Source organism: Castanea sativa, chromosome 12 (genome assembly GCF_040712315.1).
Source record: "Castanea sativa cultivar Marrone di Chiusa Pesio chromosome 12, ASM4071231v1".
Classification (NCBI taxonomy): Eukaryota; Viridiplantae; Streptophyta; class Magnoliopsida; order Fagales; family Fagaceae; genus Castanea; species Castanea sativa.
Genome location: NC_134024.1, coordinates 19,816,536 through 19,841,702, shown reverse-complemented (window position 1 = coordinate 19,841,702; position 25,167 = coordinate 19,816,536). Strand labels below are relative to the sequence as shown.

Here is a 25,167-nt window from a genome sequence, read left to right as displayed (position 1 = left end):
AAAAAAAATCTACACGACTTTCGATCGGTTGAGTCTAATTCTCGATCGATCGAGCTAGGCAGAATTGCACAGTAAATTCTGCAGCAACTCGATTCCAACTTTACATTAAAGACACATACTTTGAGCAGTCTAAACAAGACTAAAACATTTTGATCATGGTTTGCCAACATTACAAATTAGAGTTCTAATACATTTAAACCTAAAGGTCTTAGAACCTAACAAAAATGAAGGCAAAAAAAAAAAAAAATCCATCACATACAAGATACTGTCCCACATGAGAAATCACATTAAAAAAAAAACAAAAAACAAAGGTGATAGAAGGAAAAACTAAAAAAATAATACAATCCTCTTTACTTCTTTAGCCTATTCTGCTTTCAGGAAGCATAAACAATATAGCAAACACATTTAGGTGCAAATTAATACCATATATACCTTTCTGCTAGTAGGAAACAAGTTAAGCCAAATAGGTCTATTTCTCTACTTATGGTTGCTAGTGACCATCATCTTGAGTAGGCTTCCAAACTTTCTGAGCAAAGGCTTCTCCTTCTAATGTTTCTGCTGCTTTCATTGTGGGCTTCCACCATCGTCAATGTCTTCTGTAGAAAATACCCCATTCATCTTTTTAAAGTTCTCACCACCTTCCATCTTTGTCCACTTCCTCTTCAATGCATTCCTGCTCTGCTTTTGTCTCTAGCAAAAATTCTTTCTTTTCAATTGTGCTGCTCTCCTACATTTTAAATTGAATTTCTACCCCCTGTCTTCATCTTTTTCTTTGAAATCATCTTCCTTCAAAAAAAAAAAAAAATACGGCAACAAACATTTTATTATTTATTTTACATTATTTTAATAGGCTTATTTTACATATTATTTTATTAGTACACAACCAAATTAATTATTTATCAATTATGGTTGTAACACGGGCGATGCAATAAAGTTCCAATTCATATAATAAATTTTAGCAGCTCACATTTAATTTTTCTTTTCAAGTTTGAAAAAATAATGGAGATTCTTATTTTAAGCTCTATGAAGGTTTTCCTTAGTGAGAGCCTTACAGTAGGACCTAACTTCAAAAATACTGCTCCTAGCAGAAATCCAACAAATTTGGTCATTCCTAGCCCTTACAATTTTATGGGATTAGCGAAAAGTCCAAGAAAATATTGTAAAATCTCCATCTCCTAATCATGGACTGATTTGGTAAAGAGAATGTCCCAACGAATAACTCCATTAGTCCAACACATAGTGTGCCACATGTGTCCTTATTTAGGGCAATTCAGAAAGCCCCCCCCCCCCCCTGAACGATCACCTCCCCACAGGCCCACACCATTGATAAAGCCGAAAGCAAATACGACAAACACACCCCACCTCAAACTTTATGAGTTTACCTCTCATATTCATTCTGATTATGTTTCCTCAAAGACACACCATAGGTATCAGTTTTGAGTTTCTCTTATTCTCTCTCTCTCTCTCTCTCTCTCTCTCTCTCTCTCTCTCTCTCTCTCTCTCTCTCACATATATATATACACACACACACACACACACTAGCTATCAAAAACTTCTCCAAATCTTCATACATGGTCTCCTCCGACGTCACCTCTTCGGCCGCATCCGGAGTCGTTAATTGCTATAAGTCATCTCGGCCTAGGACTGATGCAGTACTGCAGTAGATATGCATTGCCTTGCCACTGATTGGCTACCAAGAATTTCTTCGATGAATTCCCCCGAAGGGAACTTTACCTTAACATGCAAGGTGGAGGAAACAGCACCCAAAGCGTGCAACCAAGGCCTGGAGAGGATGGCCGTGTATGGGGAATACGCATCAACCACGATAAAATACACCTCGACCGTTTCCGAGCCAGACTGCACAGGCAATCGAATCTGTCCCTTTGGTATGACAGCTTTACCTTCAAAGCTTATCAGTGGCGAGTCATAAGGAGTGAGATCCTCCAGTTTCAACCTCAGCCCCTTGAACAAGTTAGGGTACATGATATCCGCGCCGCTGCCTTGATCGATCATCACCCTTTTTACATCATAATTCCCTATCCTCAGAGGGACCACCAGGGCGTCATCATGGGGTTGGATGGTCCCCACGTTATCCTCCTCCGAGAACCCCAGGACTGGCACATTCCCTTTAATCCTTTTCGGCTTCGAGCCCGACTCCTCGGCTTGGGAGTGTGAAACTGCCATCACCTTGGTAGGACAAGAACCGGTCCTGCCAAGTGCTGTGAAGATAACGTTAATCGTTCCCAAGGACGGCCGAGATGAGTTGTTCTTCTAATTATTCGAGCCAGACTGACTGCCTTGCCCGTTAGGCTGGTACAGATGCTGTTTCAATTTTCCCTCACCAACAAGCTGTTCTAGATGGTTCTAGAGGGTCCGGCAGTTCTCCGTAGTATGACCCACATCTTGATGGTATTGACAAAAAAGCTTCTGATTTCGCTTCGTAGAGTCCCCCGCCATCTTACTAGGCCATCTAAAGTAGGGTTCCTTACGGACTTTCTCCAGTAGTTGGTGCACCGGCTCTCGGAATACCGTATTAACTGTTTGAGGAGTGGCTAAGCCAGACTGCCCAGAGTAATTTCTCCTCGGCTTATTGTTGTGATACCGGTCCGACCTGAAATCCCTTCTCTCCTGAGGGATAACCTTCATCTTACCCTTACCCTGCTGTTGATCTTCCTTAACCCTTTTGTACTCGTCTACACGGTCCATGAGGCGATGTACACTCCGTACAGGCTTTTTGGTCAAAGATTTCCTCAAGTCATGATCAGTGGGAAGGCCCACCTTAAAAGTATTGATCGCCACCTCGTCAAAATCTCCATCTATCTCGTTAAACATCTCCCAATATCTATCGGAGTATGCTTTTAGCGTCTCCCCCTCCCTCATGGCCATAGACAACAGCGAGTCCAACGGTCGAGGAACTCTGTTGCATGTAATGAACCGAGATGCGAATGCCCTAGTAAGTTCCCCGAACAAACTGACAGAACCGGACTTTAGCCCATTGAACCATCTCATAGCGACAGGTCCCAAGCTAGAAGGGAAGACTTTGCACATCAAGGTTTCGTTATGAGAATGCACCGCCATCCTCTGATTAAAGTGGCTCACGTGCTCTACCGGGTCTGTGCGGCCGTTATAAATGGTGAAGGTGGGCTACGTGAACCGCCTGGGGAGCCTTCCATTCTCAATCCTGCGTGAGAATGGCGACTTGGAGAGTTGGTGCAACGCTCGGCTCATAGCGTCATTCCCCAAGCCCCTGGAGGGGAGCTTCCTACGCCTGCGATCCGGTAGGTCATCCTCTTCGTAAGAGGAGGCTTTGCTGGGGGACATCCAGGATCTTGAACTGTAACTGCTTCCCCGGGATTCATCTGAAGAAGGATTGGATGGAGGTGAAGTCCGCCTTCGTCTGACATGGCGCAGCTTCTTTTTGAGGTGATTAATCTCCCTCTGCATGGCCTTGGCATCATCCTCATGGGTGGGACTGCCTCCGCCGCGCGTGTGACTTGCGCCATAGTATACAGTATGAACACTTCCCTCTCGATCTCTCCGGCGCTCAAAAAGATCTTCGGGCTGTGAACCCTGAGATTCTGCATGGTGTGAACCTAAACCTGCCATGATGTTCCAACTCCTTCAACGCTGGATTTCCCATAGACGGCACCAATTGTAAGTGCACAATTGTACCCGAACCCAAAAACGAATGTTAGGCTCAAGCCCAATGAGCCTTATACAATAAAATTTGTAGAGTATGGGTTTGAAATCTAGGTTTGGGATGTTGGAAGTTCGACTAACAGGTTGGAATGTTACAATTCATACAAATGATGAATGAATATAGCAAATAGATCTCCTCAGACGTAATTGTGTATTGATGAACCTATTTTTAAGTTGCTAGGTTCTAAATCTACAGATTTGTTGTGATTCAAGGGAGGTTGATTTCCTTTATTTTTGCAATTAAGATGTAAGTGGTGTTTACTAATTTTGGGGGTTTTCCCAAACAATGTTGATTAATTAAACTATTTTATATCAAGAAAATATGTCGTTATTCTATATATATAAATGGATATTTTATAATTGTTTGATGTGCACATTAATTATTCACTTTATGAAAAACTTGTGGGAAAACCTAAATTTATTTAAATTTGTATGTGTGAATATATCCTTATATTTTTTAGAATTATGAATGGGATATTTTTATGTGAGCATCTTGAATGGATCACTTATGTGAGCATCTTGAATATGTTTTGAAAACCTATGGCAATTCGTGATTAAAAAGCTTAGTATTGTGTTAGTGCTTAGCAAGGGACAATTATACTGCAGCTAGTCCTTAGTAAGGGACGGTCCCAGAAAAGGGGACAGTGCACATTTGGTAGCTCCTTAGCAAGGGAGTATACTATTGAGGATCCAAAAAGGAAGCTCCTTAGCAAGGGAGTGCACATTTAGGTTCCAAATGAACCATTCTTAAGAAAGGGGATGAAAATGAGGTTTCAGTCCCAGAAAAGGGATAGCACAACTCTGTCAACGGGGCGTAAACGTTGACCACAAGTACAGCCTAGGAAATTGTGTTGGTGATGGTATTTATATATATATACACTATGATGGCTCACTATATAAATATTATTATATCTTTTATATGAAATATTTTATGATAAAATATTGATGAGGTATGAGTAATGAACTGTTTGTAAGAATTATTTTTTTAAAGGTTGTTCCCACACCCCAATATTAGTGAATTACACTTATTGAGTTATCTCACCCTCCCCCCCCCCCTTTATTTCCCCTTACAGATACATTAGATGGATTATTGGAATAGAGATTCTTAGAAGTCAACAGTTACAAATTATTTTGTGGGACTGAAGATTTTTTTTTTTTTATGGTATTAAACATTGTACTGGAGAATTATTTTGAGGATGTTTTAATTTTTGGTGGACTAGAGTTCTGACATTTGTGATGAAATTTTTAAGTTGCTGAATTCTTTTATTTAATATTTTTATGAATTTTTCAGATTAAATAGAATTTTATTTCTAAGGATTTTGGGGCGTTACAGAAATGCTGACACAAGACAAAGTCCAGATTATAACATACATGTTGGGAAAAAAGGAAGCACTTATGCTAGTTTCATGCTCAACAACTAACAGAAAGATTCTCTTCAAATTTCTATTAAAAAAAATAATTTCCATCTGTGCAAAACAGAAGAACAAATGAAGTTTCCTTGCATTTGAGTCTGACGTGCAACTAGGCAATCATCTAAACTCAAGTCAGTCCTAGTCGTAATATTGCACTTGCAAGGTAAGTGGGTGTTTTGTGCAATGTGATACAACAATGGGAATGCCTCCTTGTTTCCTAAACCATTTCTTTTCTTTTTCCATTTTTTTATTATTGAATTTCGCTCTATCTATTTTGTCATTTCTTTTTCTGTTTTCTTTTTTGGCCAGGAAAAAAAAAAGCTGCAGAGCTTTAATGAGTTCTTTTTATCACCACAACAGAGACACAAAAGCAAAAAAAAGGTTATTTTGACCAATTACGGTTTTATTTGTTGACTGAGTGCAACAATCATAGACAAACAATATCAAATTCTAATATATAACAGCCCCAACCACAAAAGGATGATATAGTCCAGGGGAAAAAATATGGTTTCAACAATGTTACCATGCCTACTACAATAAGTAAAAGCAAAAGGGGTTTCAATTCATCCATACCTGTAATGACATCACTACTTATACCACATAGCAGCATCTTCTTAGTAAGATACCACATTTGCGCCATCAAGTAAAGCAAGGCTCTCCATGTAAATGTAAGTAGTTACATCTAAATGATATTTAACTTGAATACTAATCTCATTCTCATGTAAAGTTTCGGGGTCAATTAAAACAGACTTATATTTACTCTCTAATTCACAGTTGGTGGAGAACAGCCAGGGCATGTTTTGAATTAGAAGTACACCATAGTTGGTGAAACCAGCGAAACCAATAAAATCATCAACCAGTACAACATAGAGTTTATTCCAAGAATCAAGCACACCATACTCCTTCATCACCCAAATGGAGGATAGCATGCTATGTGGTTGTACACCATCTCCATATTTAATCAAAGCCAGTTTCCCCTTGAATGATGAAACACATTTCGTCACAATAAAACTTCCTTCATCATCAGGCAGTGGTAGCTGTTTGAATTTCTCACTATTGACATCAGATGACAAAAGCATATCAGCAGAATGCCTCTCCTGTCCACCTACATGTTCTACGATTATTAACATCCAATGTAAATGTCCACTAACAAGATTGTAGTAAAAAAACATTGGGTCTAAACGAGATTCCAAGTTCAACTCTTTTCCATGAATCCGAATTTAATGAGTACATCCCAACCTCAGGGGGAGGCTTAGACTTGGCAAAAGTCCATGTTATCAGGAATGTGTATGACATAACCGTTATGATGATTGTGATTAAGGAGGTGGGTAGGGATGAAATTGGGGAGGCTTAGACTTGGCAAAAGTCCATGTTATCAGGAATGTGTATGACATAACCGTTATGATGATTGTGATTAAGGAGGTGGGTAGATATGAAATTGGGGTTTTCAAACGCACCTGAATCTAAGGAGAGATTTCACAGGTAGCTTGGTTAAAATGTCCAACACGATTTTGTCTGGGAGATCCTCATCGTCGCAAGATTGTTCCTCGTTCTTCTTTCCTTTGGGACATTTTCCAACGGAAGAAGAGACACAGGAGTGTGTGTGTTTTAAATAGTGAGCAACACTAATTTTGGGTTTAATATATATTGTTGAAATTGGATGAATCAAATAAATACAAAGATTATTGTACTTATCTCAAGACATATATACGGTAAATGTTTTCACTTTTCATACGAATTTTTATAAAATAATGTTTTGTGCCAGTGTTTTTGTATTTTTATGCCGAAAATTTTAAACATACTTTATTAAAAGATACCGAATTGTCATATACAATGAGAACAAATTAGACACTCAATAAGAAAATTAGACAGTGTCTTTTAAGGCACAAAATTCTTAACTCCAAATCTTCTTGTTAAAATTTTTTAGCCCTAGGTATTAATATGTTTTAGGCCTCTTGTCTGTTTGAAACGAATTGGTGATGGCAACATTCTTTATTCATTAAAGAGTTTGGTACTTACTAGTAAGAGTTTATCAACTCATCCCGAGGGGAATTTCCAAAACATTTCCCATTCTTTTTGACCCCCAGGTATTTCAATACTTTTGGGATTGTTCAAAGCAAAGCTTTATTTCAAAATTAAACATTAGTTAAAAATTTGACCTTCGAGGTGCCTCATGTTACAAATGATAATTGTGTTGGGTAAATGAAACTGGCTCAGCACCTATAATATGTCTGCCAAATTAAGCTTCAACTGCCTACAAGTATGCATGCATATAAAATTATATATGCTAACACATAACACTTACTGTGAGTATACATTTTATACAGCTGACCACAATAACAACAATCTGTATATATAACATTAGCAATGAAGCAGAACGCTGAGATTCACCACAACTTATGAAATAAGCCATCTGATACACAAATACTTAGGCAATCAGCATTTCCAATACATGACACAAGACAGTTTGTGGATTATCTCATATACAATGAGAACAAATTAAGGAAGCACTCATGCAGTCTTTCTTGTTTCATGGTCAACTAACAGAGAAATTCTCTTCAAATTTCCAAAAAAAAAAAAAAAACTCTTCCATATGTGGATAACAGAAAATTCCTGACTTACCCAAATAAACAAATAACTTCCCTTGCATTTTGAGTCTGACATGCAACTAGGCTACCATTGCACTTGCAAGTGCAAGCTAAGGGGGTGTTCCCTACCATGTGATAATGTTAGTCAGTTGGAGATGGAGGCAATTTCCCAACTATTAAACATATGCATTATACATATCAGAACTTGGCGACATAGAAAAATTCACTTCCTAAATCAGTTGGCATACTTCAATCAAATACAAAATTGCAAAGTTGGCTAGATTCATAAGACTAGATTCTTGCGTGATTCCCTTTGCAAACAGCAATTCTATATGCAGTAATAATGCTTAAGCTCTGCAACAATTAACAGTGATACTGATAACTGATATGTGATTTATCCATTTAATAGACTACTGCACATCAAGATAAAATTATGCAGCTCTTTGCAACAACTAACAAATCCATTTAGAATAAACAATGGGCAGCAGTACATCAATACAAATTCAAATTACCACTCCTATTCATACAATCTAGATAAGAAGGGCAATGTAAACAATAAAAATGAAGGGAAAAAAAATACATCACATACAAGATACTGTCCCACACGAGGAATCACATTTCAAAAATCAAAAGAGACAGAAGGAACAACTAAATAGATAATACAAGCCTCTCATTTCTATAACCTATTCTGCTTTCTGGAAGCATAAACAATGAAGCAAACACATTTAGGTGCAAATTGATACCAAATATAACTGCCTGCTATTAAGGAACAAATTAGGCCAAACTGGTCAATCTCTATCCTTGTGGTTGCTAGTGCCATCTTTCTTATGTTGCTGCTGCTTTGAAGGTGGGCTTCCACCATCATCAATGTTTTTGGTAAAAGATACCCTAATTATCTGATCAGAGCTCTCACCACCATTCTTCTTTGAGTCCACTTCCTCTTTGAAGCATTCCTTCTCTACTTCTCTGTCTGGAAAAAATTCTCTCTCTTCAACCTTGCAGCTCTCCTACATCTTAAATTCAACTTCTACCAATTAAATTCAACTTCTACCAAGTCCTCTCCCTTTCCTTACTCCCATCTTCCATCAGAAAAGTATACGACAAAAATCATTTTATTATTTATTTTATATAATAATAATAGGATAATGTTTTTATTATACAACCAAGAGTTTCTAGAAATTTAAAAGTTTTATCATGTATTCTATATTATAATAACTACCATATTTTTCAAATATTACTAATTTGAAATTTATATTATTATATTAAAATTTATTAAATTAATTTTTTTTTTTTGATAAGTAAAATTAATAAAATTTTATATTATTTTGAATTTCTTTTAATAGGTTTCCTTTTCTTCTTTTTCCAGGTTTAAACTGATTGTGAGCAAAATATACTTAGGACTAGCACATACAGAATTGTATATATTATTTATATTAATCAGACATTTATAAAATTATAATAACTATATATAGTTACTTATCCTAACAATTATTTCAAAGAGAGAGAGAGAGAGTAAAAATGGTTTTTATTTTTTGGCTCCCTAATCACAAAAAATCCCCTCTTGCATACTATGTGGTTGACAACAACTATGAACAACGGCATCTGGCGATGAGCCAATGAAGTAAGGCACATAATCCACCCCTTGGAAATATCCCACCAAGGCAATTGCACAAGTAAACCTTCCTCACACTTTTTCGACTTTCCCTTCATGCTATTCCCAAATTCTCCAAATTCTTCTAAGTTCTCTCATTGTCACCAACTACATCAAACTCTAAAAGAGCAACTTATTTGTCAATTATGGTTGTAACACACATGCGATGTGCAGAAATGTTTCAATTCAGATAATAAATTTTAGCAACTCACATTTATTTATTTTTTCTTTTTCAAGTTTGAAAAAATAATGCAGATTCTCATTTGAAGCTATATGAAGGTTTTCATTAGTGAGGGCCTTATAGTAGGACTTAACTTCAAAAATACTACTCCTAGCAGGAATCCAACAAATCTAGTCATTCCTAGCACTACCAATTTTATGGGAAAAAGAAGGCCAAGAAAATATTGTAAAATCTCCATCTCTCAATCATGGACTGATCTGGTAAAGAGAACATCCCAATGATAGCTCCATTAAATAAATGTCCTTATTTAGGGCAATTTGAAATGGTGCCAGAAAGGTCCCCTTAAGGATGACCTCCCCACACCATGGATCAAGCCAAAAGCAATTACGAAAAAAAAACCCACCTCAAACTTGATAAGTTTAGAAAACCTCTTACATTCATTCCAATTATGTTTCCACGAAGACACACATAGGGCATAGCTACAAAATGAAAAACGAAAGATTTTAGAAAAATAGGAAATAAAGACTATTACAAACGATTAATGTAGACTTAGAGAATTTAACAATAAATATTTCAACTTCACCACTGACTCCTACCCCTCAAAACAACGACCATTCTTTTCTCTCCATAAACACACATGAGACAGCAGGGGATTGTGTTCCAAGTCACCTGCTGCTTGTCCCACCAAACCTCCCCCTCAAAGAACACAACATTTCATGCACCGTTTCTCTCCATTATTTTTATTGGTTCACAATCTGTGCAACAATTATTCACAAACATTATCAAATACTAAAATATAACAGCCACAACCACAAAAGGATCATATAAATCCATGGCGCAAAATAATGGTTTTAACAATACTAGCATGTCTACCACAACCAGTAAGCGCATGACAAAAGTTTCAATTCATCCATACCTGTGATGACATCAGTTGTTATACACATAGCACCATCTTCTCAGTAAGATAGTACATTTGCTCCATCAAGTAAAGCAAGGTTTTCCATGTAAGCAGCTACATCTAAACGATAATCAACTTGAATCTCCTTCTCATGTAGAGTTTCAGGGTCAATTAAAACAGACTTATTCCTCTTTAATTCACTGTTGCTAGAGACCAGCGGAGACCTTTTTTGAACTAGAAGTAAACCACAGTTGGTGAAACCAATGAAATCAGTAAGATTTTCAATTGGGAGAACACGAAGTTTATTCCAGGAATCACCCATCACCCAAATTGAGCATAGCAAGCTATGTGGTTGTACACCATATCCAAATTTAATCAAAGCCAGTTTTTCCTTGAATGACGTAAGACATTTCGTAATACAACTTCCTTCATCATCAGGCAGTGGTAGCTCTTCGAATTTCTCACTATTGACATCAAATGACAAAATCATAGAAGTAAAGAGCCTCTCTTGCCCGCCTCCTTCTATCATTTCTATCATCCAATGCAAACGCCCACTCACAAACGGGAATGTCAAAGTACAATTAAATTTGTGGAACACAATATTGGGTCTCCAGGAGATTCCAAGTCCAACTCTTTTCCATGAGTCCGAACTTAAGGAGTACACCTCAACGTCAGGGGGAGGCATGGGTTTGGCAGTAGACACTGAAATCCTGACAACCTTGTAGTTATTATTCTGGGAATCAAACCCAAATCCTAGACTCACATTAAATAACTTGGACAAGCAAGTATCGGGCAATCTCTTAAATTTTCTAATACTGGGGTTCCACAAGTATACATCCTTAAACTCAAAAGACGTATAATCAGAGAAACACAATATGCCATTACATGAACCCACAAAATGGGGATACCCAGATTGAAAAGTGAAGGGAATTCTTAGCTCGGATATAGCTTCAAACGTGTGCTGGGAAGCTACCGTACAGATTTGACCGTGAGGACGACTAGAAGAAACCATGGAACCAGTAGTCTTGGGCATGTGTATGAAAAAACCACGACTGTGGTCATTGCAGTACGGTAAGCTATTATTGATGAAATTGGGGGTGGCTACGTAACAGAACCAAGATTTGCAAACGCACCTGAATCTTAGGAGTGATTTCACGGGTAGCCTTACTAGGATTTCCGACACGATTTCTTCTGGGAGACGATTGTTCGTCCTACGTAGGAGAATCGTTGGTTCTGACATTTTTCTAATGGAAGAGAAGAGAAAGAGACTGTGGGCGTGTTTTGAAGGTTTAAGCAATGTTTGGGTCAATGACACTGCGTGTGTTTCTCTTAAATATGCTTTTAGGAATTAGCTGAACCAAAATTGAAATAGAAGTCTTAAAACAGGAAATATCTGAATCGTATCTTTTAAATGGGGAGATAAGAGTGAAATAGTGTTTGGGTTGCAGCGGCGGGTTTTTCACTCTGTAGGATTGTTCGTCCGTCCTACGTAGGAGAATCGTTGGTTGTGACATTTTCTAATGGAAGAGAAGAGAAGAGAAGACAAGAGAAAGATACTGTGGGCGTGTTTTTGAGGTTTGAGCCCAATGGTTTGGGTCAATGACGCGGCGTGTGTTTTTCTGTTAAATATCCTTTTTTACTCTTAAATATCCTTTTAGGAATTAGCTGAAACAAAATTGAAATAGAAGACTTATTCAACTAAATCACTAAAACAGTAATTATCTAAACGCATATTTAAACAAAATTGAAATACAAGTCTTATTTAACTAAATCACTAAAACAGTAAATATCTAAACGCGTATTTAAACAAAATTGATATAGATGTCTTATTTAACTAAATCACTAAAACAATAAATATCTAAAACGCATATTTAAATTGAGAGATAGGAGTAAAATAGTGTCTGAATTGCAGGGGATTTTTCACTCTGTAGGATTTTTGTGTGGTTATCTTATTTAAAGATTTCAAGTGGGATATCTAAAGATTCACAAAATTTGCCAACGTTCATTTCAGTTCCTACAAATTAGGACATGAATATTAAAATTTCTAACGTTTATTTAAATGTCAAAATCAAATCTCTTATCCATCTCATTGCCCTCACTTACAACTAATTATCCCTGATAAATCTCAACTACATATTTGACCATGTCAAACCCTACACAGCCAATCATGGCCAAAACATGCAATTCCATTATTCAAACAATTTTATTAATAATAATCATCTCATATACAATATTATGTAAGGTAATTTATTTTGAGAATTACACACATATAATTCAAAAAAGAAAAGAAAAAAGAATTAAACACATACACATTGTGGGGCTATTTAACCACACAGTTCAACATCCATATTGTGGGCTATTTGGCTACACAATCCAACATCTCCCACTTGGCCAAATAATTTAAAATGTACAATAATTATTCAATAACTCCCATAGTAAGGACATGTCCCTTGAAACTTTCTGTAGCAGCTACCTTTGTCAATGGATCCACCACCATCTCCTTTGATGATACATATTCTACAAGAATTTCATTTTTCAATACCACATCAAAAATATAATAATAATGACTTTCAATATGTTAACCTCTTGTACTAAGCTCACCACTTTTTAAGGTGCATATTGCAGCTTGGTTATCACACATAACTTTTATAGGCTCATCTAGTATTAATTCTTTTATATTTAAACTTTTAAGAAAGCCTTTTATCCAAACAACTTCTGATATAGCACTACTACATGCTATATATTCGGCTTCCATAGTGCTTTTAGCTACACAACTTTGTTTTTTACTACACTAAGAAATAGCTCCTCCTCCAAGGAGGAATATGTAACCTGATGTGCGTTTCCCATCATCTGTGTCACTAGAGAAATCAGAATCTAAATATCCAATAACTTTCAAATGTTTCCCACTATAAGTCATTTTATGACTTTTTGTACCTTTAATATATCTTAAAATTCTTTTAACAGCTTCCCAATGGGCCTCACCTGGATTACTTTGAAATCTACTCACAAGGCTTATAGCAAAGCTTAGGTCAGGTCTAATACATAACATAGCATACATTATGCTACCAACAAATTGAGCATAAGGTCTATGCTCTATTTTTCTTTTCTCTTCATCATTTATAGGACACATTTTCTTAGACAATTTGGTTTGTTTATAGATAGGAGTATCAATTGGATTTGAACTATCCATATAAAATCCTTTTAAAATTTTATCAATGTATTGTTCTTGAGATAATTGAAGTATTCTTGATTTTCTATCTCTAATAATTTGAATTCCTAACACATAGGAAGCTTCACCCAAATCTCTCATTTCAAATTGAGATGATAGAAAATCTTTAACTTCACATATAGATTCAACATGATTACCTGCAATCAAAATATCATCAACATGCAAAGATAAAATTATAAAATCGCTCCCACTATTCCAATGATACACACAATGATCATAATCATTAGCTCTAAAACCAAATTTAACAATTGCATTATGAAAAGTGTAATACCATTGTCTTGATGCTTGTTTCAAACCATACAATGATTTCTTAAGCTTATACACTTTATTTTCTTGACCCTTAACTTTATAACCATCAGGTTGTTGCATAAAAATTTCTTTCTTTAGGTCTCCATTTAGAAATGCAGTTTTAACATCCATTTGATATAATTCTAAATCTAAGGCAGCAACAATGGACATTAAAATTCTAATGGAAGTGAATTTAGCAACAGGAGAATATGTTTCCTCATAGTCTATACCAGGTTTTTGTGTGAATCTTTTTGCCACTAATCTAGCTTTATATTTTTCAATACTACCATCACACTTAAACTTTCTCTTTAATATCCATTTACTACCAATTGCTTTCCTATTTTTAGGCAATTCCACTAATTCCCACACATCATTTTTAATTATTGAATCTAATTCTTCCTTAATAGCTTCTTTTCATTTCAATGAATCTAGGGCAGACAAAGCTTCTTCAATAGTTAAAGGGTCTTCAACATCCCCTTCACTTATAAAAGTGAAATAATATTTTAATTTAGTAGGGGGATTTCTTTCTCTTTGAATCCTACTAAGTGTATCGTGAGGATTTTCACTATTAGGAACAATAACATATTCATTATTAACCACTTCCTTCTCCTTAGAAATTTCAAATAATTCTACTAATTTATTGGGATCTCTTGTATCAATTTCTTCTTCTAAGAATCTTGCATCTCTACTTTCAGTTACACTAATAGTTTCATCACTATGGTGAATAACAAATCTATACCCCTTAGAATTTTCAAGATATCCAATAAATGTACCTTTGATAGTTTTACTATCTAACTTACTTCTTAAATGTGATGAAATTAATATATGAGCTAAAGAACCCCAAACCTTTAAATTTTGTAGATTGGGTTTTCTTCCGGTCTATAATTCATGTAGTGATCTACTATGAATTTTTGTAGGAACTAGATTAAGCAAGAACATAGCAGTTACAATAGCTTCTCTCCGAAAAACAGATCCTAATGAAGAATGGCTTAACATAGATCTTACCATGTCCAACAAGGTTCTATTACGTCTTTTAGCAACACCATTTTGTTGTGGTGTATAACTCATATTAAGTTGATGTATTATTCCATTTTCTTTCAAAAAATCACTAAATGGATCTGACATATACTCTCCCCCATGATCTGATCTTAGTATATTAATATTCCTTCCTAATTGATTTTCAACTTCCTTTTTGTACTCTTGAAATTTTTCAAAAACTTCAGGTTTTTTATGCATCAAGTATATGTGTCCATATCGAGAAGAATCATCTATGAATGTGTTAAAATATAACATACCCCTATGAGTTTTAATATTTAATGGACCACATACATCAGAATGTACAATAGCTAATAATTCATTGGATCTTTGTCCCTTAGGAAAAAGAAGTCTAGCCATTTTACTAGATATGCACGGTTCACAAGTAGGAAAAACAATGTTCATGTTTGGAATTAATCCCATACTAATCATCCATTTAATTTTATTTTTATTAATGTGCCCTAATCTCATATGCCATATATAAGGATCATCCATGCATAGACAAGCATCATCATAAGCATAAGAATGATTAATAGACATATCAAAGTAAGCAAAAGAACCAACTATTGCATTATTATTAGCAAAAGAAATGTCATTAAGACGATACAAACCATCCATCTTAATACCCCACATTAAGATTCTACCATGTTTTCCAATTGACACTTTTCCAGAACGAAAATAAACCTCAAAACCTTTTTCATCCAAGCAAGCGATAGAAATGAGATTACGTCTCATGGTGGGTGCAAAAAGTACATCTGACAGATAGAGGTTTCTTTCTCCAGGTATCATGATCCTCACAGTTCCAATGCCTAACACATCACAGTATGTGTTATTGCCCATGTATACATGATGATCACCGGCTTTAACCTCTTTCACGCCATCAAAGAAATCTCTCGTCTTTGCCACATGGTGTGACGATGCAGAGTCTACCCACCATGCTCCGGAGTCAACATCAGTTAACAGAGATTTAGATACCACACAAATTATATCCTTGGAACCTCCATAATTAGGTTTGTTATTTTCTTTATTTTCACGACAATCAGCTTGATAATGGCCAATTTTTCCACACTTAAAACACTTTCCCTTACCCCTTTTATTCTTATCATTGTTCTTGAAATTCTTTCCTTTGCCTTTGAAATTTTTAGAAAAGTTTTTCTTGTCATTTTTAGGAGTTTCATTCTTTGGGGGTTGACTAGTGGAAGCATTTGTCAAGAGGAATTTAGATGTATTCTTTTTATTTCTTCTTTCCGCTTCTATCCCCAAAAGAGTTGGTAAGTTTTTCATGTTCACCGGGGTCGCAAAATAGTTTAGAGCTACCACTACAGAATCCCATGAGTCAGGCAAACTATGCAAAATAGTAGACACTTGCATCTTATCAGGAATTGGATTTCCTAAGACAACTAACTCTTTTGCAATCACTGACATTTTATTGACATGTTCAATGACATTATCACTTTCATTCATCATGGTTCCATTAAATCTCTCAATTAAAAGTTGAATGTATGTTTTAGAAGATGCACGATATGCTTCAGTAATAGCATCAAACGTGGTTTTAGCATATGTATATTCTTCAAAAATAATTTCAATGTCAGGTTTCATGAATGTAAGCAAAATATTTCTTCTAAAAGTTTATCATCTTCTAAATGTTTTTCATACATTCTTTTTGCAACAGCATTAGAATTTTCAAGTGGTGGAGTTGGAATGCCAATATCATTAACATACTCAACCTTGTCTTGAAAGAGTATGTGATGGATACGATGTTTCCAAACCGAATGATTAGCCCTATTCAATTTTTCAGCTTTGCTTAATTCTTGACTTACAACTTTACTAGTCATGATCAATCAATAAGAATTAAAAGGATTTTAGTTTAGAAAGCTGACCGTGATGGAGAAACCCAAAAAAAAAAAAAAAAAAAAATTAGTGTGTACCAATTCTGTACTGATGTCTGCTCCAACACTCCCCTTTTAGCCCAGCCAAGCTTTCACGTTTAAATGAAGAAATCTTTGGTACTATGGAGTAATTTGAATAGCCTTCCACCACGTAGCAAGAGTCCCACCCAATAAAAAAAAGTTGCACGGCTTTACTAGGAAAGTAGACTTTGCTTCAAAACTCTGATACCAATGAAGCAAAATTGAAATAGAAGTTTTATACAGCTAAAACACTAAAATAGTAAATATCTGAAACGTATATTTAAATGAAGAGATAAGAGTGAAATAGTGTTTGGGTTGCAGTGGGTTTTTCACTCTATAGGATTTTTGTGTGGTTATCTTATCTAGAGATTTCAAGTGGGATATTTAAAGACCTATAAAAGTTGTCAACGTTCATTTCAGTTCCTACAAATTAGGACATGAATATTAAAGTCTCTAACGTTTATTTAAATGTTAAAATCAGATCTCTTACCCACCTCACTGCCCCTACTCACAACTCATTATCCCTGAGATATCTCAACTGCCTATTTGACCATGTCAAACCCCACACAGCCAATCTTGGCAAAACATGCAATTCTATTATTCAAACAATTTTATTAATGATAATCATCTCATATATGATATTGTGTAAGGTAATTTCTTTTGAGAATTACACACATACACATTGTGGGCTATTTGGCCACACAATCCAACATTAGCTCAAATTGAAAATGTAAGGAAAAAAAAAAGTGAAGAAAAATAAACAAAGGTTGAAAATGTAAAGAAAGAAAAATATATAATTGAATTTTTGGATCTTTGATCTCATCTTAAATTACTTTCAAAATTCACGTTGTTTGGTTATCAAGACTCAAGAAAATGGAAGAAAAAAAAGGAGATCAGTTTTTTTTTTTTTGGTTACAAGATAAAACTTTTATTCTAATCTACTAATCTAAATGTATGTATGTATGAAACTCAGCCCTTGTGGAGTGACCACCACGCCGAAGGTGCACGGAGATCAACTTTTGTAAATGTTTGATTTTAGTTTTGTTGAGTGAATGTTTTAGTTGATGTGGTTTTATTTTCCAAGCTGCTGACATGGGATTGTTTACTGTAACTAAGCTAACAAATAAATGTTAATAATGTTTTTATGACCACCGCGCACCTTTGGCACGATGGTCACTCTATGAGTATAAGTTTTTGTAGGGTGTGGGGGGTAAGGGCCGAAATTCAAGTTTCTATGAGGTAACTTCACACACATATATACTTAAATTAGACTAGAGTAAAATTTCTATCTTATATTAAAAAAAAAATGTTTAATGAAAAATACTAGAGTTACAAACTATTTTATAAATTTTTGATGTGATGAGTAATTATTAGTAAATAAAAAAGTCATGCTAGTAGTGGTTCCATATGAGAATCAGTAATAATTGGGCAAAGCAATAGTTTGTAAAATGTTGTAAAATTGTCTAGAAGCATTACTCGTGTTTTATTAGCTACACCAATATTTTTTTTATTAGTAGATAACAATAATGATATCATTGAAATATGTTTGAAAATAGTAACTAGCAAATTGACACACACACACACAAAATAATAATTAATTAATAAATATTGATGTGAAAAAAAAGCATATTTAAGAATATGTTTTTCCCATCTAAGGGGGAATGTACACCTTTCTACCACATACTTTTACCTAGCTTACTTTTAAATAAGCAAAAAAAAGCCTATACCAAATAGACCATGAAAATTACTAGATGAAGATTTTTTATTTTATTTTAATAATACCAAATTATTCCATATTATCAATCTATTAAGATATTGAAATAAACCCCATTAATCCACACTAGTATTGTTCATGGTATTGTTCATTGTATTGTTCCACGGTTAATCACCTCCTCTATGTCCAACAATCCAACAAAAATTGTTGGTTTGACATCCTATGTTAATCAAGAAATCAACGATCTAATAACTTGATTAATCTCTAATAATACCATTAGCTCCCAATGAATCATGGTTTTCTTTGGAGCACCCATCTATATTCAACTTATGACTTCAAATAGCCAAGAGGGGGAGGGAACCATGAACTTAGTTGTTTATTAAGTGAAACTTTTGTGTTGTAAGTATAATAGTAAAATTCGCAAGTATAATGGATAGTTTCAAGAATGAGTTGAGAGATTGAGTTGCTTAATTGTTGGAAAATCAATTTATTGTGAACCACCAAAATGTTCCAAGGAACCCAAATGAATGATAAGGGACAAGGAAGAGCATATAAGATGCATAATCATGTTAAAATAACACCGGACAAAAATGCTGTCCGTACAAAATGAATCAGGAGAAGTCTAGAGGAAATGGATTTCTTAACTCCAAATCTTCCTGTTTAACATTTTTGTACTAGTGTAGATTTGGAAATGGATTTCAACTTACCTGGCTTTAAAAAAAAAAATATTGTTTTTGAACCAGAAAACTTCACTAACAAACGAAAAATACATGTCAAATAGGCAAACAGTTGGTGTTAAGATTCTTAACCCACCAAATAGAATCTTGTTTGGTTTATTGGCAAGTATTAAGAAACAATATGTTTAACTTGTTACACCCTCGGGTTTGAAATTTAATTTAGAGAATGCCATTGAACCACAAGATTCTTAACTTTAAATCTTTTTGTTTTAAAGTTTTTGCACTATTGTATATTAGGAAACGTTTTTCAACCACATGGCTTTCCTTTTATTTTATTTTATTTTGAACCGGAAAACTTCACTAACAAATGAAAAATACATGTCAAGTAGGCATACAGTCATATGATATTCATATTAGGGCTTTTAGAAAGCTTTTTGGGAGGAAAAACATTCAGAAAATCCAACAGATGTTATTTTTTGAAGAACATCTGTTGAACTTAATTGTGATGCAAAAACTGCAGAAATACGAACGTGCATTTGTGTTAGAACCTCATTCCATCTCCCTTAAGTGTGTGTGTGTGTTTTTCGTTCTAAAACAAACTGTTGTTCAATTGACCATGCTCAGCACATTTTAGTATGGGATCTGATTGAAGAATGTGTACAAGCCGGAAGAAGCAGAACTTGCCTTTGTGTTAGAACCTCATTCCATCTCCCTTGTGTGTGTGTGTGTGTGTGTGTTTCGTTCTAAAAAAACTTTTGTTCAATTGACCATGCTCAGCACAAATAAAACATGTCTCCCACCTAAGCTTCACCTACCTACGGCTACAAGTATGCATTGGGGTCACTTAGACACTTATATATGCTATCACATAACACTTACTTTCAGTATAGTTTTTATACGGCTGACCACAATAAAAACAACAAACTGTACATGTAACACTCAATCCAATAGAAAAAAAAAAAACCGTCAATGTAACATTAGCAATGTTGCAAAACTCTTCGATTCAACTTATGAAATAAGCCATCTGACACTCCAATACTTAGGCAATCAATACACGGAAAGGCTGACACAAGGCAAAGTTTGTGGATTATCTCATATATGTTGGGAACAAAGGAAGCACTCATGCTTGTTTCACACTCAACAACTAACAGAGAAATTCTCTTTGGATTTCTAAAAAAACCACTCCCATATGTGCAAAACAGAAAATTTTTGACTTACCCAAATAAAAAAACAGTTAAATAAATAACTTTCCTAGCTTTTTGAGTTAGATGCAACTAGGCTTCCAAGTAGTTTCAAGCCAGTACTGATCTTAAGATACTGCACTTGCAAGGTAAGTGGGTGTTCCCTACCAGGTGATAATGTCAATCAGTTGGAGGTGGAGGAGCTTAGTTCCATATGATCAAACCTATGCATGGCACATCAGAACTTGGCAACATGAAAATTCACTTCCTAAATCAATTGGTATACTTCAATTAACTAACGTGAAATGGTCAAATTCGCTAGATTCATAAGACTTTCCAAATCAGATGAACTTCAATTGCAGCAAAAGACACTAAATTGCGTGGTTCCCTTTCTAAACAGTAATTTTTCTTCCTTTAATGATGTTTAAACTCTGCAACAACGAAAAGTGATAACTGATATGTGATTTATCCATTTAATAGACTACTGCACACCAAGATAAAATTTTGCAGCTCTTTGCTACAACATATCCAGTTAGAATAGACAACGGGCAGCAGCACATCAAAATTACCACTTCTTTTCACAAAATCTAGACAAGCACAATTAACACAATGAAAATGAAGGTAAAAAAAAATCTCCAATCACATACAAGATACTGTCCCACGTGAGGAATCACATTAGAAGCAAAAGAAATAGAAGGAAAAACTAAAAACATAATACAAGCCTCTTCATTTCTTTAACCTATCTGCTTTCTAGGAACATAATCAATGAAGTAAAAACATTTAGGTGCAATAATACCAAATATACCTGCCTGCTAGTAGGGCAGAAGTTATGCCAAACTGGCCTATTTCTCTACTTATGGCTGCTAGTACCCTTCTTCTTGAGTAAGCGTCCAAAATTTCTGAGCAGTGCATAGGCTTCTTCTTCTTATGTTGCTGCTGCTTTGGTGGTGGGCTTCCACCATGATCAATGTTTTCTGTAGAAGATATCCCATTTATCTGATCAAAGTTCTCACCTCCTTTCATCTTTGAGTCCACTTCCTCTTTGTTGCATTCTTGTTCTGCTTCTCTCTCCGGAAAACATTCTTTCTATTCAATCTAGCAACTCTCCCACATCTGAAATTAAACTTCTACCCAGCCCTCTTCCATTTCTTTGCTTCATCCTCCTTCACCAAAATATACAACAAAAAGCACTTTATTATTTATTTTATATTAATAGGCTTATTTTATTTTCATATCATTATTTTATTAGTATACAACCAAGAGTTTCTAGAAAGTTAAAAGAAGTTTTATTATTTATTCTATATCAATAACCTTTAAATAAAAATAAAAATTTTAAATTTATATAATAATAAAAATTTGAATTAATATAACAAAATATAATATATTTTATACTAATTTGAATTACTTTTAACAGGTCTCTGTTTGTTCTTATCCTTGGTTTAAGACCAATTGTGTACGACTAAGCATTGACACATATGAAATTGTATATACCAATTATTTAAATTAATTAGACATTTATAAAATTATAACAAATATATAGTTATCCTAGCAATTATTTCAGAGAGAAAAGAAAGAAAAAAAAAAACCAAAAAGAATTTTATTTTTGGCTCCCAACTCGTAAAAAATCCCCTGGTGCTTACTATTTTTTTTTTTCTTTTCCAAGTCTGAAAAAATAGTGGATAACTCTGTTATTTCAACAGATATAGTCTGCCATTTAAGTCTCCTTATTTCAGGTCATTCAAAATGGCGCCGGAATGGCCTCCTTAAGGATCACCCACAACAACATGGATCAAGCCAAAAGAAAATACGAGAACCACAACCAGCTCAAACTAGATGAATTTAGAAAACCTTTAAACCCATTCTGAATATGTTTCCCCAAAGACACACCATAGGTTTCAACTTTGAGTTTCTTTCATTCTCTTTTTGTTTCTTTTTCTTTTTTGGGATAAATAAGTACTTCATTAAAAATAACATAAGTGAAACCACCCTAGTACATGGGATGACGGGAAGTGTACATGGGGCATAGCTACAAACAGGAAAAAAAAAGGACCAATTATAGAAAAATAAGAAATAAAAACTACTACAAAGGATTAATGTAGACCAAGAGAATCCAGAAAATCTAGAAGCCTTGTTAGAGAGGACAACGGAGACATTGAATCCACTCGTATAAGGATTTCAACAATAAATATTTCAACTTTGCCACACTTAACCCCTGCTCATCAAAGCAATGAGCATTCCTTTCTTCCCATAAAAAACCACATGAGAGAACAGAGAATCTTATTCCAAGTCCCTCCACTACTACTCCCACCAACCCCCCCCCCCCCCCCCCCCTCCCCTCTCCAAGAAGACAACATTTCTTGCGCCATCTCCTTTCTTCTTCTTCTTCTTCTTCTTCTTCTTCTTCTTCTTAAATTTATTTTGATTCTTTCTCTATCTATTTTGCCATTTCTTTTTCTTTTTTTTTTTAGAAGAAAAATAATAGTTGGATAGCTCAACTGAGTTCTTTTTATCACTACAACAAAGACATGCAAGCAAACAAGGTTATGTTGGCCAATTATTTTTATTGGTTCACTATGCTAGCAAAAATCATCCACAAACAATATCAAATACTAATATAAAACAGCCCCAACTACAAAAGGATAATATAAATCTGGGGAAAAAATTATGGTTTTAACAATGCTACCTAGCCCACTGCAACAAAGAAAAGCAGGAGAAGGGTTTCAATTCATCCATACCTGTAATGACATTACTTCTTATACAACATAGCACCATCATCTTAGTAAGATACCACATTTTCTCTATCAAGTAAAGCAAGGCTCTCCATGTGAGTAGCTAAATCTAAACGGTTATCAACTGGAATATTAATTTCATTCTCATGTAGAGTTTCGGGATCAATTAAAACAGACTTAACTTCCCTCTCTAATTTATTGTTGGTGGAGACCAGCCGGGGCCTCTTTCGAATTAGAAGTAAATCATACTTGGTAAAACCAATGATATTACTAGTGCTTTCAACTGGTACAACACAGAGTTTATTCCAGGAATCAAACACACCATACTCCCTCATCACCCAAATGGAGCATAGTGTGTCACATGATTGTACACCATGTCTAAATTTAATCAAAGCCAATTTCCCCTTGAATGATGTGAGACTTATCACAATACAACTTCCTTCATCATCAGGCAGTGGTAGCTCTTTGAATTTCTCACTATTGACATCAAATGACAAAATCGTATGAGTAAAACGCCTCTCGTGTCCACCTCTATCTTCTACATATAGAAACATCCAATGCAAATGTCCACTAACAAAAGGGGATGACAAAAAACAATTTATTTTCCAGAACACAACATTGGGTCTCCACGGAATTCCAAGTCCAATACTTTTCCATGAATCCAAACTTAATGTGTACACCTCAACCTCAAGGGGAGGCATCATATCTTTGACACGGAACCGTGAAAACCTGACAACCTTGTAGTCATTATTCAGGGAATCATACCCAAACCCGAGTTTAGCATGATGTAAGCAGCTCAAGCAAGTATCGGGCAACTTCTTAAATTTTCTAATACTGGGGTTCCACAAGTATACAAGAGCATTAAATTTTGATACATTAAAATCAGTGAGACACAATATTCCATTACATGAACCCACTAATTTGGGACGCGCAGGTTGAAAAGTGAAGGAAGTCTAAACTCGGATACCCTTTCAAACGTGCGGTCGCAAGAGACCGTACAGACTTGACTGTGAGGAGAAGAATGATACCAAGGAAAAGTCCTGCGCATGTATATTACATAACCATGATTGTGGTTGTGGTTGTGGGACAACAAGCTATTAAGGTGGGTGGAGATGAAATTGGGGTTGGTGATGTAAGAGTACCAGGTTTTGCAAATGCATCTAAATCTTAGGAGTGATTTCACTGGTAGCCTTGTTAGAATTTCCAACACGATTTCTTCTGGGAGATCAAGGTTTTTCCTACGTCGGAAAACCGTTGGCTGTGACATTTTCCTACGGAGAGGATTTCGTGAGTGTGTGGGCAACTAAGGGATTCCTTTAATAGGTTTTTTAGTGGTTTATTAATTTGGGGCAATGGGAAAAGAATAGCGCCAGAGTTACTAAAATTTGAAGACTAATTATTAGTAAATAAAAAAATAATATTAATAGTGAATTTAGATTAAAAAAATGTTGTAAAATAATTTTTGAATGTAATACATTGGAAAAAGTGGAGAAAAAGAAATGAAAGAAAATATACATATTGGCTGAATTTTTGAATCTTTGATCTCATCTTAATTCTTAAATGTTTTTCATATTGTTTGGTTGTCAAAAAAATAAAGGAAAATAAATGAGATTAGTTTTATTTTTAATATATGATTTATAATTTGAACATGGAAAATTACTTAAAAAGAGTAGGAACTATATGACACAAAAATTTTTGAGGGACTAAGATTAAACTAACCCTAAGTCGAGGACCAAAAGCATAATTAAGCCTTTTTTTTTTTTTTTTTAAACGTTAGAATGCCTTATTGCCTACCACAGATATTATACTTATAAGTTTTATGTAGCTTATTTTTTTTAAAAAAATAAATCAATAAAAATAATCTATATCAAATAAACCCTTTATAATTACATGAATTCCAGTTTACTCAATGAGTAAAAATTTTTATAATTAGACAAAGATTATTCCATAATTATCAATACACTTGTGTATCAAA

The 25,167-nt window shown here is 34.9% G+C and overlaps 1 protein-coding gene and 2 pseudogenes across 6 annotated transcripts; all 3 read right to left on the bottom strand.

Moving 5' to 3' along the window:
- Positions 1-5,725: 5,725 nt before the first annotated feature.
- LOC142620330 (F-box/kelch-repeat protein At3g06240-like) lies at positions 5,726-6,407 on the bottom strand (annotated as a pseudogene).
- A 1,723-nt stretch (positions 6,408-8,130) lies between these two features.
- Positions 8,131-12,025, bottom strand: LOC142618457 (F-box/kelch-repeat protein At3g23880-like). Of its 6 annotated transcripts, none has more exons than XR_012841293.1 (3): positions 10,448-12,025; positions 10,128-10,286; positions 8,131-10,010 (listed from the first exon to the last, which is right to left on the bottom strand). XR_012841293.1 is itself a non-coding variant. In XM_075791395.1 (2 exons), exon 1 carries the CDS (start codon positions 11,667-11,669, stop codon positions 10,488-10,490), a length of 1,182 nt encoding a protein of 393 aa, XP_075647510.1. In that variant the 5' UTR covers positions 11,670-12,025; the 3' UTR covers positions 8,131-10,286; positions 10,448-10,487. The 6 variants fall into 6 exon arrangements, 4 of the variants coding, with proteins under 4 accessions (XP_075647510.1, XP_075647511.1, XP_075647512.1 ...); XR_012841294.1 differs by lacking the exon at positions 10,128-10,286 and having other exon boundaries at positions 8,131-8,712; positions 9,935-10,010; XM_075791395.1 differs by having other exon boundaries at positions 8,131-10,286.
- A 9,101-nt stretch (positions 12,026-21,126) lies between these two features.
- LOC142619607 (F-box/kelch-repeat protein At3g23880-like) lies at positions 21,127-24,464 on the bottom strand (annotated as a pseudogene).
- Between the last annotated feature and the right edge of the window lie 703 nt (positions 24,465-25,167).

What these genes read in the sequence shown, in the direction of transcription:
- LOC142618457 (XM_075791395.1), bottom strand. Translation starts at nt 11,669, where the DNA reads ATGTCAGAACCAACGATTCTCCTACGTAGGACGAACAATCGTCTCCCA.